General features: G+C 35.2%; 1 protein-coding gene and 1 long non-coding RNA gene across 3 annotated transcripts; both read left to right on the top strand.

Moving 5' to 3' along the window:
* LOC109232232 lies at positions 225-3,482 on the top strand. Of its 2 annotated transcripts, XR_002068926.1 has the most exons (4): positions 225-662; positions 773-863; positions 1,669-1,791; positions 3,208-3,482. It is a non-coding gene; the product is annotated as an uncharacterized LOC109232232 (long non-coding RNA). The 2 variants fall into 2 exon arrangements; XR_002068925.1 differs by having other exon boundaries at positions 225-863.
* LOC109232231 (inositol-3-phosphate synthase-like) lies at positions 5,933-12,364 on the top strand. The gene is made up of 10 exons (XM_019397921.1): positions 5,933-6,276; positions 6,700-6,768; positions 6,943-7,078; positions 7,657-7,904; positions 8,008-8,234; positions 8,325-8,440; positions 8,780-8,956; positions 9,050-9,238; positions 9,320-9,382; positions 11,958-12,364. The coding sequence occupies exons 1-10, from the start codon at positions 6,089-6,091 to the stop codon at positions 12,075-12,077; spliced, it is 1,533 nt and encodes a 510-aa protein (XP_019253466.1). The 5' UTR covers positions 5,933-6,088; the 3' UTR covers positions 12,078-12,364.

Below are 20,392 nucleotides of genomic sequence, written 5' to 3'. Positions count from 1 at the left end.
TTTGAGCTAAGTTTGCATTATTTTTCTCAAACAACCTCATCTAGGTCCATATTCTATATAATAGAAGAGCGAGAGTTTCGACCTGTTAGCTTTTAGCCATTAAATTTCTAACTGAGGTTATTTTAGTCATTTCAGCTCTTACCTTTTTTTGTGTATAGTTACATGTCTACAAAGTGGTATACGTGGCTTTAGTTCCTGGAAACACATAGTTATAGTATTACAGAGTTCCTTCTTAATCTTTTTTCTTAATTCTCTCTCATAGTGTTCCTCATCTCAATTCTCTTTCTATGCTCTGTTTTTATTGTCTTCTTTCATTATAGTATTTCCTTGAGCTCTTGATTTCACTTGTTTCTTTCTTTATGCCATCTCAGATTTCTGGATAACTATTTCTGCAATTTTCGGCCTTTTCCATCTCTCCATCGGTCCCGCTTTCCACCAAAGAGATTGGGAGGTGGAACCCAAAAAGGATGTAAATGGAGGAGTTTGTTTAAAAGTGCCGATAACCTTCAATTCATAATTTCTCTGGGGAAAAAACATACTAAATCCCCCCCCCCCCCCCCAATTTGTTCCATTAAAAACCTAGCTCTAAAATTATCCAAATATTTTTCTTGTGATTATATATAAATCCGTCTTTAATTCAGTTTTATTTTCATGAATTTAAGGTAAAGCTCAATTATTTAATGTTTTTACCCCATCCGGGAGGATTGTATTTTAACGTTTTAGTTAATGAACTTTCGTCAGATTTCATTGATATTTTTCTGCTTTCGAGCAGCTACATTTATTTGGAGGTTCGTGTTGTTCCTCTGCCTCTTATCGACAAGTCCTACTGATCATTTTTTTTATCTTCGTCACTATGCTTTCAGGTACTCTTCGATCTTCCTTACGCTTCATATATGATTATCACTATCTTTATATATGTTTATGAGTATGCTTCTGCTGAATTCTAAGTTGGCATTTATGGTTCACAAAATAATTTTTTTGTTGACTCGGGTCAGTTGTTTGGCTTGAATTGTTGTTTGCCCATATGAGTGGACTCATCATGTACTAAGTCGAATGAACCTTATAAGAAGTTTATTGGTATGATTACTAATAAGTATCTTTTTCAGCTATTGTGTTTTGGATGATAAAGAAGTAATTCAATGTCACAAGGATTCTGCATAATTCACCATAGATATCAAACTGATACTCTTAAGTCTACCGGTAATACTTCTGATTTACAAAATAAAATAACTTTGATTTCTTGCACATTATCAAAAGCCAGTTAAGGAGATGAAACTTTATTAAAATAAAATCAAATACCCCTTTAAGTTTATATTTAGGGATGATGTTATTTCTCTTTCATCAAGTTTAAAAGAATAAGAAAAATATTAAGGACTTACATTGCACATTAAATAAATAAAGAATGTTTTCTCCTTCCGAAGACCAAATTCAAAACGATTAAGGCTTAGAGTCATGGAAATCCCTAGAAAACTTTATAACATTAGTTGTCTCTCAATCATTTGATTGGTTAAGTGTAGGTTTTGTTCCATTGTTAAAAAGACCTTGCCCAATGTTCATGTGGTTGATAGCTCAGTCGACGGTTGGAACAGGAATCCCCTTATTCCTGTGTGTGTGTGTGTGTGTTTTGATGATTTTAACATCTGCTTGCACTATTCGAGTTCATTGTAGGAATTGCAATGTTGGGTTCAAGCTCTCACTCTCCGAGATAAGATCTCTTCAAGGATAGTATTGTTAGGATCTGCTTTAACGTGCATTTTATGCAATCCTTCAGCTGTAATGAATTTTTTCAAGGTAAGCAGAGTTACCTATTATAAAGTAAATTTGTAACATATGTTTGAATATTTGTTCTTTGTTTTATAAAATTGTTCATTTGATATGCTTTATGCATAATATATTGTTTTCAGTTATATTATTTTCACTTTGTTTACAATGAAGATATGATTTCTTATCATATTGTCAATAGCAAGAGATAATTACTTTGAGTTTTAAAATATAGTATTTAATTGCACAGTCTACTTTTAGGCAATTCCATAAGAGGCTGGTGCTCTTTTAATTTGCATGAATTTTGTTTCAACTGTTTTCTTTTCTGCATTGCATATATTTAATTTGTCGTCTTGAAAGTTGCTTAGTGATTTGAGGAGGTAATGGTTTCGACCATATCTTAGTCATTTGGTTTATCTAAATACTTGCATGTAGGATTAATGATTGTGACCGTAGGAACATTTAACATGGTGACATTTGGCTAGAGAAGCCCGCTCAATGGTTTATGGTTATAACTACTTGCTTGAGTCCTTTCCTTCCCCCCTCAATCTCACAGACCTGGACTACACAATGACATATATCACTCTATACTGTTGCTATTTTTACTTTCGACTTCTGATTAGTTTTGAGGGGTTTCTTCTTCAGTGGTTACTACCAGCCCACCATCATGTTCGGCATATTATTAGCCGAGTAATCTGCAACTCTTGCTCTCTATATTTGCATTATAGAATGTTCTTTTATAAGGTTTTGATGCTCCTTTGATAGTGTCCACAAATTTTATAGTATAGTCTAGCATTGTACAACTACTAAATCAAGCAATTAGATGCGTTGAAGGCAAATGATCTCATATTTCTATTGTGAAGAATAGATGTTTAAAGAATTTATATTTTTGGTGTAAGGAAAGAGTATGAAGATTTAAGTATTTTGAGATCTTGGAGATGCTGAGCTGATTGTAACAATTGCCCAGTTTCTCATTGTTTGTACTTTTCTCTACTTTCCTGGTACTTTCTTATAAAAAATCAAGCAATAATACTCTTTGACTGGATGAGCTGCAATACTATTAATTCTTGAATGCAAGGAGAGGTTTAGACACTACACCTTTCTGTTACCAAAATGGAGTGTCCATGCTGATGTTCTGGTAAGTATAATCATTTTGCCTCGATTGGAATTCTTGATAGATTGTAGACACAGAATTTTGAAGTACTTGTAACATATAAAGGTCTTAGAGAAGCTACTTTTAGTGGTCTATTATCTATAGGAATCTATCCTTTTCTTGGTTGAAGTACCAAATTGAGATATTTCTTGGATGTTGAAGTATACTGACAAGAGTGCCATATGCTCTTTGTTGTTCTTCGCCTATCGCTTTGACAGATATCTTTTGTCTTTTTTATCTTCTTTGTTTGAGATTTGAGCACTCACAATAGTTCTCTGTTCATAATTGTACAGGTAAGAAGGCTAAGGAGATGTCTAAAGACTAAGAAAAAGACTAAACACAGCACGAAAGGCGCATAATTGTTTGCTGATATTTAAATCGTATAAAATATTTCAAAGAATGCGACACTTTAGCATCTAGTCGTTTAATGATGCTACTGATGTAAAGAATGTGTCGTTTGCCAATCATATAATATCCGTGAGTGTTATATTTAGCTGATGCTAAATTATGTCTATCAATAATTGTCATCAAAATAATGTTAAATAACATATAACAGTTCAAACTTTCACTATATTGGGCTCGTGCTGGCGCAGGCCATCCCGGCCTTGTATCTTATATGTCAATCTTTCTTATCAACTTCTAATGTATAATTTTATTCATACACCTAACAATCTCATCTCAAATTAATTACCTCAAGGGCCATCACCAAGATTCAAAAGCTTATCTTAAGATTTATTGAGTATCATACATATTCACCGAGTATTTATGGCGACCAAAGCCCATACGCTTCTCCTTCTGAGTGTAGCCCAAAACTCCGTGCAAAGGCCGTAAATCGGCCATACACGTACAAAGGTAGTAAACCGACCCGTTCGACGTCATTATACTCTGTTGTGCTTGTTATTTAGGTTTTCATGGGCCACAATATGAGAACTACTCTCTACCATTTCCATACTCGTCCTGTCAAATTATCGACCCAATACAAATTTATTCGGCTCGGTATATCCAAATTACACTTTTAACATTGGACAATCTCTCATAGTTTTTCCCAAAAAGTCTCAAACAATGAAGGAAAAAAAAACAGAAAATTAATCCCACACAAACTTTATTCAAGGAAAAGAAGATTTCTATTTTTCCTTCTTTTATCAATTATGTACTTGTATGAAGGGCTAAAGTAGTAATATTGGGCCCACCACAGGTCACATGATTTATGAAAGCCCAAAAAAGATGAAGCATGGTCCATTACAAATCTGCCAAGTGTGTGGGTCAAAGCCCACAAAGGATGTAAGACCACAGGAGTCACCTTATTGTTTCCAGTAGCTTCTCATCTGAGAGTTTCCTAGCCTTAGTCTATTATTTAAATCTATTTTTTATGATTATGCTTCAGCTTCGATTAGTTACTATCTCGATATTGTCCCCCCCCCCCCCCCCAAAACCCAACTCGATATGACTCTCTATTATTTTCCAATTCTTGCTGCGGTGACTGTGCCTGCTCGAGGGTCTCTTAGAAACAACCTCTCTACCTATTCAAAGGTAGGGGTAAGGTATGCATGTACACTTCCCTCTCCAAACTCCACCCATGAAAATATATATTCGATTTTCAGAATATTATTGAAAAGAATTTTTTGATTGTTCTGGTTCTAAAAAAAATGAAATGTGTTTCAATAAGAAAACAATAATAACACACAAGAACTCAAGAGTGTGACCTAGTGGTTTCATCGAAGAATCATAAAGTTTCAACTTCAAATTAAGATAATTTTTTTATTTATTTATCTAAGTCTTGATTGTAGAATTACTCGATATATATACTAGTGTAAAGACCTTGCAGAATAATTAATTTGTGTTCAAGCTGGTCCCTGACCACCATTATTAAAAAATAAAACTATGCAGGAAACAAATATTAATATAGCACACTTGCGGATTGAAGAAGTAGATCAATCTCGAAACAATAAAAAGGCAACAAACTTGCAAATTTTATATGGTTTTGTACTAATAGTGCTCTTCAAATAATGAATCAACGAATCCAAATCCATGTTGTGCACATGAGTAACCATAATTAAAGTCAGATTTGAGTATAATCTGATGACAATTTGGTTATTTTTAATCTTCTTAATTACAAAAACACCAATTAAACTCTCTAATACCGGCCACAGCCCAATATAGAAAATCCTGAGATCAACTTTACATCATTAGGCCACGCAAGAAGCCTAGCCCACTTGTCTCTCACTTCCATAAAATTACAAATAAGAAAATATAAAAAAATAATTTATATTTATTTAAGGAGAGTGTAAAATTTTTTACGCCATCAGTGAATATTAATATTTTATAACATGTTATTTATTATTTGTATCACGTTATCAAATAATGCTTGTTACATAAATTTACATGTAATTACGAGTTTAAGTTCTATGGATGGACCGTTGGAAACCTAGAATTAAATTGTAAGTAACCTGCTATATAATGTTAAATCACTCTAACTGTATATAAAATTTGTTTCACTATTAGTGTTATTACCTAAATTCATTATCATACTAAAACGTGTAAAGGGTATTACAGTATGTGGATTGTACGTCTGCAGCGAACCGACTCGAATTATTGGTCGTCGGGAATCCTCACATAGCGGATGGGCCCCTTGTTTTTATAGCCTAATTATTCTTAAATTTGGATGCATAAAACAAACCCTAGTCGTTCTCTCATTGAACAAGTGAGTCTCCTAATACCCATAGTGGTGTTTATATAAATTATGCTAGAGCCTACAATATAAATCTAAAGGGACAACTAATTATTAATTAACTAGCACCCCTTATGAGTTACTAGGCCCAAAATGCTAATTTTTACCAAGAATTATCTTATAAATATGATTTTTTTCAAATATTTTTACACCATAAGTGTGTAAAACTTTAATAAAATAATAAAAGGGGTAGAAGGATCTAGTTTTTTTTTTTGCCAAATATTTTGCATGGCTAAGCTTCACTTTATGCCTTGTAACCACTTAGGATGTATTATATAGTGGGACTCCACTAAGAAAATGCGACTTGTATTTTCTCTTTGTCTATATATACTCTTCCCTGTCAGCAACATCTGGGTGCAAATAGGATTCTAAACACTTGTTCTCTGTTCTTGTTTTCTTAATTGAAAAAATTTCTTAGATTTGTTCTGATCAGGTGTTTTGACAAAATGTTTATTGAAAATTTTAAGGTTGAGAGCCCAAATGTGAAATACACAGAAAATGAGATTCACTCTGTGTATGATTATCAAACCACAGAGCTTGTTCATGAAGAGAAAAATGGCTCTTATCAATGGACTGTCAAGCCAAAATCTGTCAAATATGAGTTCAAAACTGATACCAATGTTCCCAAATTAGGGTATGTTTCTGATTGTTTTTCATCTTTTTATTTTTTCAATACAGAGTTATTCGGTACATGTGCGGGTGCTTGGTGATAGGTAGCCAGAGCGGAGGAAGAATAGAATATGTGGGTTCGGCCGAACCCACTAGCTTTGGTCCATACTACGTATTTGTGTTAAAAATTCATTGAATATGTACCAATTATTAATTTAGAAACCTGTAACTGAAAAGATTTAGAATATCGACCTCATAAGTTTCAAACCCTAGCTCTGCCTCTGTATGTAGCAAGTATCCGGCAAAACAGTCGAGATGCGCGCAACTTTGCCCGAACGTCATTACAAAAATGACCCATGAATTGGAAACTAAAAATTGTGTAATTTTTTTAGTGTTTTGTTGTTTCATGTTTACATTAATGTGTTGATTTTTTTTTTTCTCCTTATAGGGTTATGCTTGTTGGATGGGGAGGAAACAATGGTTCAACTTTGACCGGAGGTGTTATTGCTAATAAAGAGTGAGTTTCTTTCTAATTTCATGTCTATTTGTCAATTGTTATATTATCAAATTTCATTTGTTGATTTTATAATGTATGCTACTATGAAGTAAGATTTAAGAATAGTTTTTAACAATCATTTTTGGATCCTAAATAATATGAATTTTGGTGCTTTGTTTGGGGGAATTTTTGTAGAGGAATTTCATGGGCAACAAAAGAAAAGGTGCAACTAGCCAATTACTTTGGGTCTCTTACTCAGGCATCAACAATTAGAGTTGGATCTTTCAATGGAGAAGAGATCTATGCCCCTTTCAAAAGCCTCCTTCCCATGGTACTCACCTTGCTCTTTGATTGATTATCTTTAATGAATTCACTTAATAGGATTTAACTTATATGCACTGACAGCTTAATGAACTTTTTACGCTATATATCAATGCAATTTATCATGTTATAGAAGGTTACTCGTCTTATGTTTAGTTCAATTCCGGTTATTGTGTGCAGTTACCTGCACAGGCGGATGCAATGTATAAGATACGAGTTCATCTGAACCCAATAGTTTTGGCTCAAACCCTGTATATGTGTTTATTTAACATCTTATAGAAGGATATCTGTCTTAGTTTTCAGGTTAAATTCCACTTATTATGTATAGTTACCTACAGGGATGGGTGCAGCGTATAAGATATTGGTTTAGTACTTTTGGCTAAAACCATGTATATGTGTTAAAAATCCTATTAAAGAAGTGTGAATAATATGGATTCCAAACTCAATAAATCATATAGATTGTGATAGAATTTCGAATTCGAACTCATAAAGTTCAAATGCTGAATCTGCCTCTGTATACCTATAATTACCGTTTAAGTGACGTGAAGTTAGATTCAGACTAATATAATTGATCTGATGATGAAATAGGTTAATCCAGATGATGTAGTATTTGGAGGATGGGACATTAGCAACATGAATTTGGCAGATGCTATGGTCAGGGCTAAGGTTTTCGACATTGATCTGCAAAACCAGCTGAGGCCATACATGGAATCCATGGTCCCCCTTCCCGGTATCTATGACCCTGACTTCATTGCTGCTAACCAAGAATCACGCGCCAACAACGTGATCAAAGGAACCAAGAAAGAACAAGTTGATCAGATTGTTAAAGATATTAGGTAAAAGTAGTATAATCTTGATTAATTGTCTTTAGTCCTAAACAGAGTTGTCCTATTTCTGCCAAGTTTAGAGCGTAAATAACATGTTTGTGTGGTAATTTAGGGAGTTCAAGGAGAAGAATAAGGTAGACAAGATTGTGGTGCTGTGGACTGCCAACACTGAAAGATACAGCAATGTAATTGTTGGACTAAATGACACAATGGAAAATCTTTTGGCTGCTGTGGATAGAAATGAGGCTGAAATATCTCCTTCTACTTTGTATGCTATTGCTTGTGTTCTTGAAAATGTGCCTTTCATCAATGGAAGCCCACAAAACACTTTCGTCCCAGGTCTGGAATCTCGATTAAATATATGTAACGAGTTATTACAAGTGTGTTTAGCTTCTATACTAAGTATTTTTTGCTGATACTATTTCTCAGGTCTAATTGATTTGGCCATAAAGAGGAACACTTTAATTGGTGGTGATGACTTTAAGAGTGGTCAAACCAAGATGAAGTCCGTGCTGGTCGATTTTCTTGTTGGAGCTGGTATTAAGGTATGGCTTCTGCTGTTAAATCTGCTAGAGCTTTGAAATCTTGAAACACTTTGTGTACTAATAATTTGAAGTAATTTTGATTTGGAAGATGAAGTTCTTTATAGAGCAATAGTATAATCGTGCTGAATGAAGGGGTGTCTTGGCGTTACTGGTAAAGTTGCTGTCATGTGACCAGGAGGTCACGGGTTCGAGCCGTAGAAACAGTCTGTTGCAGAAATGCAAAGTAAAACTGTGTACAATAGACCCTTCCTTGAACCCCGTGCATAGCAGGAGCTTAGTGCACCAAGCTGTCCCTTTTTAGTATAATCGTGCTGAAACTCGTGGTGTTTGTATTGACAGCCAACGTCAATAGTGAGCTATAATCACTTGGGTAACAATGATGGAATGAATCTTTCTGCCCCTCAAACTTTCCGGTCTAAGGAGATCTCGAAGAGCAATGTTGTCGATGACATGGTTTCCAGCAACGCCATTCTCTATGAAGCTGGCGAGCATCCTGACCATGTTGTTGTGATCAAGGTAATAATATAACGCGAAAAAGATATATTTAATGTACACAAACATGCATTTTAAATTTCTCAAAAACTAATGTTTGGTTTCGGATTCAATCAGTATGTCCCCTATGTTGGAGATAGTAAGAGAGCAATGGATGAGTACACATCAGAGATTTTCATGGGTGGAAAGAACACCATAGTTTTGCACAATACTTGTGAGGACTCTCTTTTGGCAGCTCCAATTATATTAGACTTGGTCCTTCTCGCCGAACTCAGCACTCGCATTCAACTCAAAGCTGAAGGAGAGGTCAGTTACTTTCTATCTGAATTCAATGTTTTACACTTACAATGTTGTGAGAATTCTGATGAGAAGTGATTCTGTTTTCAGGGGAAGTTCCACTCTTTCCATCCTGTGGCTACTATACTCAGCTACCTCACTAAGGCTCCTCTGGTAAAGTTTCTGTGACAGTTTATTTTCCTTCAGTTAAAACCGGGATCCGTACCGGATTTGGTCAAACACTTTTGGGTACTTTGACCACGACGGACGGAAAAATTCGAGACGAGATACAATTTGATTCCCGAAATTAGAACCAAAACTAGGGGTAAATTTAAAGAAAATAGCGTATCTTATCTAGAAAAATACTTTAGTTATCTACAACTTGAGAATAAAAAAGAAATTCACACTTTACAAGCTATACGTAAGTAATTCCACAAAATTTCTCATAATTTAAAGATTTATTTATTTTTTTTGAATTATTTTTAGTCGGATCCCCGCACCCGTATCCGTACTAGAATCCGTATCCTCGAATCTTAGAATTTACATCCCGAAGGATCCGACCTCTAGATCTGCACTCGTGTCGGACACCCGCACCTGTGTCCGAGCAACTTAGGTTAAAACTGACTTAAATGTAAAGGTGTTAAACGGACCGGGTCAGCCCGGTTCCGGACCGGCCTAGACCGGTAGAACCCGGAACCGGCCCGGACCGGTAAGGGGGGGCTGGGTAGGGGGGGTTGGGGTGGGTTTGGACGGTTTAAATTTTTGAAACGGGTTACCCGGCCCGGTAAAACCCGTTAGATGAACAGTGCCGTTAAACCGGTTAACCGGCCCGGCCCGGACCGGCCCGGAACGTGAATATAACATGAATATACCGTGAATATACCATAAATATACCATGAATATACTATAAATATACCATGAATATACCATGAATATACCAATTATTGTATACTAATTAACATAATTTAAAATTATTGGAATTTAACATATAGTGTATATATTTAGGGTATAAAACTATAAATGCTCAAATCATAGAATATGATGGTAACGCATTATTTTTAAAATATGCTATATATGTGTTATTTTAAGATTTTAAGACAATTTGTGTTATTTTAAATTATTAGACGTATTTATGCTTAATGATTTAGTTTGTTAGATTAATTTGAAGTATTATTAATTTATTATGCATGAAAATTTAGTTTACTATTTATTTGTTAATTTACTTTTTAAATGCAAACTTTAATTTTGTAATTTTGAAATAAATATAGCACTTGCAATTTATAAGTGCAATTTTTTCCCATCTTCCTTGTATTCTTTATGTTAGTACTTTGTATTAATACTATAACTTACAATATTTATACAAAATCCAAAAAAAAAAATTAAAATTATACTAAACCCGGCCCGGCCCGGCCCCCTCAACCCGTAACCCTTATGGTTCAATTTTTACCCGGAGGAACCCGAACCCGTTAAAACCGTTAAGACCCAACCCGTAACCGGCCCGGACCGTAACCAGTACGGGTCCAAAAAATATAGGCCCGGCCCGACCCGACCCACCCGTTGAACACCTTTACTTAAATGTAAACAATGTGCAATTATCATTACTGGTGAAGAAGTAGCAAGAGTGAAAAATTGAAAGATAATTGGGTCAGAGCATGTGCTAGGTCTATAGCTGATATGACAATGTTGGATTCTTTCATCTTATTAAATGAATGACCAGAACTATCTGTGGTCCACAAGATAAACATAGAAATGGGGCAACGAGCAGTTATTCAAATTTTCATATGCACATAGACTAAAAGACAATATTGGACAGCGATGAGCTTAAATGGAGCAACTAAGTTGCTCGGACAGTTCACTTTCAGTGCCTCACCCGTGTCGATACGATGTGCGTGTGGATATGGGTGTGGGATCCTTACCTGATTAATCGACTTTGGGTACTTTGATCAAAATCGGCTGAGAAATTCGGGATAGGTACAATGAATTTTGAAATCCGAACAAAAGTTAGGGTAAAATTGAAGAATACTTAATACTTTGTAAATAGAAATTTTTATGTCAGTCCTTTTCCTTTTATCTCCTTCTTGGATTCTCCTCTTGATCAATATTCTTTTCTTCTTAGAATGCATTTTAAGTTTTCGTATAATGTCTCATAATTTAGATGTATCTTTATAACTTTATTTTTAGATACTTGAATTATGTTTAGCTGAATCTCCGCACCTGTATTCGTACCTGGATCCAAACCCCCCCGAATCTTAAAATTTAGATCATGAAGGATCCAACCTCTAGATATGCACCCGTATCGGACACCCGCACCCAAGTCCGAGCAACTTAGTGGAGCAACATAGACATTCAGAATTCAGATAGCCGACTCCAACTTGTTTACTGAGGTCTAGTCATAGGCGGAGGCAGTATTTGAAGCTAATGGGTTCAGGATCTTATTTCTCCTAAGTTACTGGGTTCTAAATTAATAACTTGTACATATTCAATGAACTTTTAAGAACAACTACAGAGTTTGGACCAAAACTACTGGGTTCGGCCGAACCCGCATCCAAAGCTCTAGCTCTGCCCCTGGGTCTAGTGGTTGTTGTACATAGACTTAAAAGATAATGCAGAAGTCGCAATAAACTAATAAAGGACTTCACATGAACCACAAAAGTGTCGTTTCAGCTCTAATTCTCCTATTTTTTCGCTTGTAATCCGTTGATTTTTGGTAATAGTTTTTCCTTAACTGTTGTTGTGAATTGGAAAACAGGTACCACCAGGTACACCAGTGGTGAATGCCCTGTCAAAGCAGAGGGCAATGCTTGAGAACATATTGAGAGCTTGTGTTGGTTTGGCACCAGAGAACAACATGATTTTGGAATACAAATGAAAATGCAGATAAAGGAAATTGATAGAAGAGAATGGACTCAAGAGTAGTTGCATGTGCTGAAGATCATTCTCTCTTCTTTTCCTTTTCTATTTTCTCATCATTAATATAATTAAGCAAAGTGTGGCATAACTTTGACATACAGATGATTGAAGGGCCAAATCTCTATGTTACCATATCTGGAAATACAATCTATTGGAAATACAATGTGGTGGTTTAGATTTCGTTTTAGTAAATCTACTTTGCCTTTGTTTTGTATGAGTTAGATTTTAGTAAATCTACTTTGCCTTTGTTGTTTTATATGAGTGAGATTCTATGCACTGACATTGTAGAAAATATTTAAATAATCATGTCTCTTATAAGGTTATAAGTGATTCTTTTTATTATAAGCATTAATTATTAGCTTGTTAAAAGGGATAACTAGCTTGTCATCACATGACAAATTACAATATAAAAAATCTCTATTAAACAATATAAAATGGGCGCAGTAGTTGTTAGGGAGTCCTTTTAAAGTTTAATACACGGAATCCGGATGATATTGAGAAAAAAATTATCCGAAAGATTTAAATTCGAAAATTTCAAAGATGAAAGATAAAGGAACGAGGGGAAGAATCGATGAGGCGAGTGTTCTCGAAGAGAAAATCATGATGGTCTACAATTTTTCATATTTTATCCGTTACCTGTTTTAAAGAAGATAATCAGGACTAAATCATCAATATTTCATTAAAGGAAGTATACCACCAATAAGTTCTTTTCTCATGTACTCGTATCTCATTACTTTCTTTTATCAAAACTAATAACTAGAACAAATATTTCACATATTTTTATGTTTTTTTAAAATTGTATAGAAACTTAGATGTTTCCAGAAGGTCAGAAAAACCTAATTTATAAGCACCAACTAACACAATAATAATATACTTGGAATATTCATCTCCAATAAGTAATATTTGGAGATTTTTCGTGAAAATAGCACGGGCTAGCCAGTTTTCGGACTGGTAATTAAAAAATAGCCAGTGTTTACAAAGTCATTGTAAAATAGCCATTATTTCGTTGTAACACGAAAAGTTCCAGCATAATATACTGGAGATCGGTGCACCTGTGTATGAACTTCCAGCATATTATGTTGAAACTCCATCACACAGAAAGTTCCAGCATAATATACTGGAGATTGAAGCACCTATTTATGGACTTCAAGCATAATATGCTGGAAGTCCAGTATAATATGCTAGAACTCCAGTAGATTATGCTGGAAGTTCACATGTAAAAAATTCAAACTCCATTATATTATGATGGAATATTTTTCGGATTTTGAACACTATTTTCATTCTGATTTATCTTTACATGAAAAGTGGCTACATTTCAATTACTTTTGAAACTGTGGCTATTATTCAATTATCACTTATAAATGTAAAAATTGCACGGGGCGCCCTATTTGGGCGCCCCCTTTTAACCTGTACCCGCTTTGTCTTTCTGTTTGCACCCATACCCACTTTTTTGTTAAAAGCCATTTGAAAAGACTATTTTACCCTTTTTTGTTAAAAGACTACTTTCTCTCCAAGTATACGCTAGTGCTCTACTGTTTCTCTCTCCCGTTATTCGCGTTTTTCGATTTGCTCTTCTCAGAAATCAAACGGTTTTCGTCGTTCTTTCAAATTTTCAACTGCTAGTCGTCGTTGTTACCATATTACGATTTAATCACATGTACATTGCATTAACTTTCTGGGTTTTGTTTTATGATTTAATTTCTGGTTTTGGGTTTTGATATTCATGTATTTATGATAGGGTTTAGTTTGATAGGTTGTTCATGTTGTTAATGTAATTTCTATAAATTCTTCTGTGATTCGATGTTCAAATTTTTAAAAATTTTCAGAGTTAAACAGATGATAATGATACTTTAGGATAAGAGCTGAAGTTTTTTTCATGTTTTGGCATTATTTTTGGATTTGAATTTGTGTTTTGTTTTTTTGGCTGAATGTTTTGTGCTTGCCGAAGTTTTTAGTGCAATATGATTTTTTAATTTAGCCAGTGTATGTGTAAAACTTCAGCCTCCTGCTGAAGTTTTTGAGTAATAACAAAAAAACTTCAGCTGCTTGGCCGAAGTTTTTTTAGTGCAATATCAATTTTTAATTTAATCAGTGTAGGAGGAAAACTTCAGGCTCCTTCTGAAGTTTTTAAGTAATAAATAAAAAACTTCAGCTGTTAGGCCGAAGTTTTTTTAGTGCAATATGATTTTTTTAATTTAGCCAGTGTATGTGGAAAACTTCAGCCTCCTGCTGAAGTTTTTGAGTAATAACAAAAAAACTTCAGCTGCTTGGCCGAAGTTTTTTAGTTGCAATATCATTTTTTAATTTAGCCAGTGTATGTGGAAAACTTCAGCAATAAATTAAAACCTTCAGCTGAAGTTTTGTTTTATACCTGTCGAACTTAAGCCTTCATAGGTGTTGAAGTTTTAAATGATCTTTTTGATAATGTCCTGATGTTATTATTTGTATACTTTTTTTTGACAGATGGCTCCTAAAGCACCTAAAGATCCTAAAGTAGCTAAAGAAGGCAAAGCACCTAAAAAACCTAGACTACCTGTAGTAGTCCCAGTCCTGTATTTCCCTTCACCTTACCTTACAAACCAGGACAAAGAGTATGTTTGAGTTTACGAGAATGGTTTAACTCTAAGGTTACTGGAAGGGGGAAACGCATGATTTAAGAGTTTATATTGTCGTCTTTCCTGACTCTGCACAACAGGCTAAGCTTCAGTAATGGTCCATTTAACTACATTAATTGCTATGGAGAATATCAAATGCAAGCAGTGGAGTTGTGTGTCGAGTGTCTGTGGCTTTCTCGGAATTCATTGCACGAATGATCAGAACTTAATTAGTTTCCCCCAAAGATATGTGTGGGCATGATGTTTCCTTCACCCTTGAAACTTCAGACATTATCTGTGTGGGTCTTGCCGATAACAACAACATAATAGTTGAAAAACCATTAATCAAAAGAGCACGTTTCGTAAACCGTATTTGTTAAGTCAAGGGTGTGTCATCTGAAGGATTATTCGGAGGTTTTATGACTCCGTCAATGCATTCCAAAGAGATGTATGTGAATTATTCTCACACGTTATGCGAGAAGATTATGAAAGATTGCAGGTTACGATTGTGAAAGATCTTATTTTCAGATGTCCTATTGTCTGTTTGGGAAAAAGTAACGATTCATGTTGTGAAGTGAGAGATAGTGCCGATGCTATCTATTGAGGGACGAGAAGCGCTACATGTATGAATACCCTGGGTGGTAAGTGTGCGCTTATTGGAGAGAGCTCATTCATTCATTGAATACAGTGTATTGGAAAGCAGAAGCAAACATCATGCACTGAGTTTAAACTACTTGGATTTCCATATCCGTTATGTGTTTGGTTCTATGACCCTTCCAGATTGTTCGGATGAGGTTATGTAGCAGAGGATGAGTGTACCTTGATAACGCCTCAGGATCACCCAGGATGTTAGCTTATGTAGCTCGGGAGAGCACTAAATTTCCTGAACTTTATTTTCCGAGTGTTCAAAATCGATGAAGTAATTCTTTTGTTTTTTTGTAATAATATGCTATGTATTAGTTTTCTTTCTGTCCATGAATAGTACTGTTTTTGATTTAAACTGAGAAGATCGCGATTAGGGTATTGGAATAATTCCTACAGAAGAGGAATTGAATTCAATCCTTTAATTAGAAAATTGACCGCTGCAGTAGGATTCGTTAAATGTAGATAATGCAGTTCCTTCAACTAGTAATTATCAACCACTTACTCTGAGTCTGACCAACGAATTGAAATCGAAATCCTGTCATTCGGTAAATCACCACCTACAAAGAGTCGATCAAAAATGGATGAATCAAACTGAATGACATGTGGTGAATATACCCTAGTTGGAATCAATCAAAAGAACTGAATCAAATCCTTATTATTGCGACAGCATCTCGTACCCGAAGAGTCGTTCTACTCCATCTACAATCTGACTTGATGAAGATGAATAGCTTGATAAGAATAGTGCTCTGTAAGTTTTTATCTGAAGTTTTTTGGGTTTGGGTTTGTTGTAAAAGTGACAAACTGTTTTTTTGAGCTGACAGTTTTCTTCTATATTTTTTGAAATTTTTGTTGTGTTATCTATTGTAGAGGTTAACGAACGAGGTCAACGAGGCAAAATGTAAAAGAAAGAAGCACAATCAGTGAACGAAGTTTTTATAAATTTAAAGAGGAAGGAGCGAACTGCTATTGTGGATGCGTGTTTTTCGTAAAGTGAAAGTAAGTCTAATTGTATAGAGAAGTCCTTTTATTTGTGTCATTTTATTCCGATTAGACATTTTTAGTAATTTTGTTTTAGGAAGTATTTCGATGAGAAAGTTGAACAGTTTGTTTACGATTGTCAAAACAAATCAAATGGGAATGCGATCGCAGAATAAAAAAAATTATGAGTGGCCGAGAATATTTTGAAATGACTGTTGTGGAAGATGCAGTTGTGGCTTTTGAAGGCAATCAAATATTGTTCAAAAAACAATGTTGAAGAGCAACGTTCCAGTTCCTGAAGATTGAGCAGAATGAAATGATGAAGCACATTTATTAAGCTGAGAGATATTGGTAGTGAGGAAGGTGCTCATAATCAAAGTTGTCAGAAGACTTGAAGAACATACAGCTTCATGATGCAGTTCCCTAATGTCTGCAATGAAATGCTACATATAAGAAGCAGCTGTCGAGGCGTGAAACTTGTTTCAAACCACAAGGTGAGAGGAAGTGCAGATGATCAAGTTTGTTGGCACTGAAAAACATTCACCGAGGCTTGCTGCTCGGCAAAAGTGATCAAAGCATGGGCTCTGTTGGTAACTTTCAAATCTGAGAAAGACGATCGGTATGCAGGGAGTATAGCGATTGCAATTGAACGTCTCTAGGTGTTTGCTAACAGTGAAGAATTGTTTACTACAGTACAAACGTTAAAAACATGTTTTTTTGGTAAGTGTTTTTGTTTTGTAACTGTGGAACTTTCAGCATATAGATGCTGGAAGTTTTTTTATAACTGTCGAGAGCTGAAGTTTTTTAGTTTGACTATCGAACTTTCAGCTCTAGAAGCTGCAAAGTTTTTTTGTTTATAACTTCGAGACTTCAGCTCTAGACGCGATTTTTTATTATAACTGTCGAAACTTCAACTCTAAGAGCTGAAGCATTTTTTAATAAAGTTTGAAGTTTTTATGTCCTGTGGATTGCTAAACTTTAGCCTTGTTAGAAGTTAGAAGTGTTCTTAAATTGTGGTTGTTTTTGTTTTTTATAATATCCTGGTAGAAGTAGTGTCTTCAACGCTACAGATGTAGATGGGAGTGTAGAAATTATTTTTGTTGATGTCGTTGTTAAGTTACTGATTGAGTAAATTACTTGATGTATAGTCCCCCTCCTTTTATGAATATGTGTCAGGTGGAAGTTGAAACTATGTGTGGTTAATGCCACAAACTTCCAATAAAGACCTGGATGATGCTCATTTGGAAGTAAGGTTAAATGTTGAGAAAAACCCTTTAAGAGAATGACTGCAATGGTTGTCGACGTTGATTCAGAGTTGAATGGATGCTGGAAATGGCTGAGTATTTTGAGAAAGGCATGCACCTGGGGAACAGCGACAATGGATAGGACAAACGTGAAGTATTCTAAGATCTGAATTTATTTATATTTGATCGGAAGATATTTTCTTACATTTTTTGAAATTGTTACATATTTTTAATTTGTCTTTTTTATATTGTTTGAATGGATGTTTTCCAGAATTATTTGGATGCTGTCGAAAAGGAATTCGGTGAGATTCGTGAAAGCAATATGAAAAAAGGAGAAAAATCACATATTCACACCTGATTGAGTCACAGAAGACAGGGTTGAAGTGTTTGGTGGTGGTAATTATTTTATAAGATATTTATGATATATGTATGTGTATTAATTTTTTTTTTGCATTGCTATAGATAACAGGATCGTGTGTGGAATGAAACACCAATCTGCTGTCGCGCAACACTTAGATCAAGAAGTATATTTCTGCAATTCGATTACGTGTCTTTTTTTGTGATCCTAATGTGTATTCTGTATCAGGTTTTATTTGATGTTATATTAGTTTCCTTGCTTTTGCAAGATCTCATCTGATGCATCAAGAGATCCTGCTCCAAAACTAAGGAAGGGAGAGAGTGTTCTAGTTCGTCCTTAGTGCTATTACCCTGAAATGATTATCCCCAATTCAATATTATGTTTCATTTTCACTGTGGTAGTACACAAGGGCTGAGTTCAGAAGGTGAATATCTGCTGCCTGTTGTGTTCGTTGAAAAGGACAGAGGAAGAAGGCTGTGAGACACAGAAGATTTAGATCAAGAGATCCCCACCGATGCTGTAGTTCTCCCACCTGCTACTGGTATCAACACCAATTTAGAGTTGTGACGGATCAGCATGGTGGATCAAAGGAATGAGTGGCGGAAGAGGGTGAAGTGAAAGGGGGGAAAAAGGAGGGTACGGTTGTGAGGTTAGTGGGGAATGGGGTGGTGACAGTCCTTAGGTAAGTGGTGTCAAGGATGTACGGGGGGAAGAGCAGAGTTGAGGCGAATGATTGCGAATAGTAGGGACAAGAAGAAGAAGAAGGAGTTCCACTTGATGCTTACAACGAACAGGATTACCGTGGAGAGTGTGAATCTTAATGAGTATTTTGAACCAGAGGCATTGATATGGTAGCAAAGCGGTTCTTCTAGTGGTTGATTGTGATATGAGCAAGATTGCCGATTGAGAAAGTGTGAATAATATGAATTCCAATCATCATTGAGGATTAGCTGGAGACTTCATATTCACAAACATTTCCATTACCGAGAGTTTAATGGATCCGATGAGCTTGAATCTTGCGGGATGAAAGTTAATGGTAATTAACTTTGTTTTTGAATGTTTTCAACTGTATTTTCCAAAAGGTTCACTTTAGTTTTTGTAGTATACTTTGACTTCATAGTAATCTGCTGAAGTTTCTTAGTTTATTGTCTAAAACTGAAATAATGTCTTAAGTTTTTTCTATGCGTGTTTTTGTAGTTGTGTAGTGTTTTTTTGTTAGATCTTGCGACAGAGACAAGGTTGGCAGTGTAGAGTTGTCTACTATGTTGTAGTTCATTTGTCGTGGGTGGTCCTTTTGCAGCATATTAACTGGTGGGTGCATGCGTTTATATTACTCTTGCGCAAAAGAATAAGTTGTGTCTGAGTCATCCTTCCACAGTTATACAAAAGCTAAAAGTGTTGCAGTAGCGTATTCGTGGGAGTAAGTTTTACGTTTGCGGATCAACTATAGATCTTAGTCTTGAATGTGTTGCATCCTTGCGGAGAAGAAAAGTTGTATAAGGATAACTGAGAAAAGGAACAAAAGAGGAATGACAGAGATTCGTTAAGAGCAAATACAAAAGAAAAGATGAGTATTCAGTCAAGAACGAGTTTGAAAATAGAAAGGAATAGAAGAAGAAGTCGGTTATGAAGCCGCTTTAACGGATCTTTGTTGGTTATGAGGGAATGAATCACGAATGAAAAGGTGGCCAACTATGTAAAAGGCCTCTGGACCTGTTCCTGTGGATTTCTGTCATGTGGCATTCTTGCAGACAAATATATTCTTTCCATTTCGACACTTAATGCCAAGGTGTTTTGGCCAGAATGATCTTCGGTACGCTAACTGATCTTTTTGGTGTTGATTTTACTCGACTTTGAAGATAAATATATATATGTGTATGATTCCTATGGGCAGTGTAAACATACAGAACGTTCGATTGAACATGTCGAAAAATTTATGCCGAGTTGATTCGACATTGTCTCCAAATGCTTGAATTTTGGGGAACTTGAATAATAATTTATGGGGACGAGGATCCTGTGAAGAATTTAAATTGTAAGTGGATCGACACAACCGAAACAGATTAACAGGATGATAGTTTTCACATTATGTTTACGAGGTATCTTATGTTTATTAATTTTACCCTTATTCTTAACATTCTTTAATTTCTTTTTGAGTGTGTGTTTCTGCTGACATAATGATTTGATTTTGTGTATATGTTGCTCTAGTTATGGATATGCGTGATGAGAGAATGTCTTCAATTTTAATCCAAAGTCAAAAACATTTGGAATTCAGACAAATTGAGTTGCCAATCTTTAGGTATGGAAATTGGAAAAAAGATCACGGCTATGGAAAACCCAGAAGAACGAGAGGACATGATTATGGAATTTTGAAGAGCTCTTGTGATATTTTTGATTAGAGGATTGGTTGTTTTACATAATTGGATTAATAATATCATTATTAATTATTTTTTAGTTC

The sequence above is a fragment of the Nicotiana attenuata genome, chromosome 9 (genome assembly GCF_001879085.1).
Source record: "Nicotiana attenuata strain UT chromosome 9, NIATTr2, whole genome shotgun sequence".
Taxonomy (NCBI): domain Eukaryota; kingdom Viridiplantae; phylum Streptophyta; class Magnoliopsida; order Solanales; family Solanaceae; genus Nicotiana; species Nicotiana attenuata.
This window is presented reverse-complemented; position numbering and strand designations above follow the sequence as displayed.

Coding starts and splice junctions, on each gene's coding strand:
- LOC109232231 (XM_019397921.1), top strand. CDS start 6,089: ATGTTTATTGAAAATTTTAAGGTTGAGAGCCCAAATGTGAAATACACA. Junction 8,957..9,049: donor ACCATGTTGTTGTGATCAAG/GTAATAATATAA, acceptor GGATTCAATCAG/TATGTCCCCTATGTTGGAGA. Junction 9,383..11,957: donor ACCTCACTAAGGCTCCTCTG/GTAAAGTTTCTG, acceptor ATTGGAAAACAG/GTACCACCAGGTACACCAGT.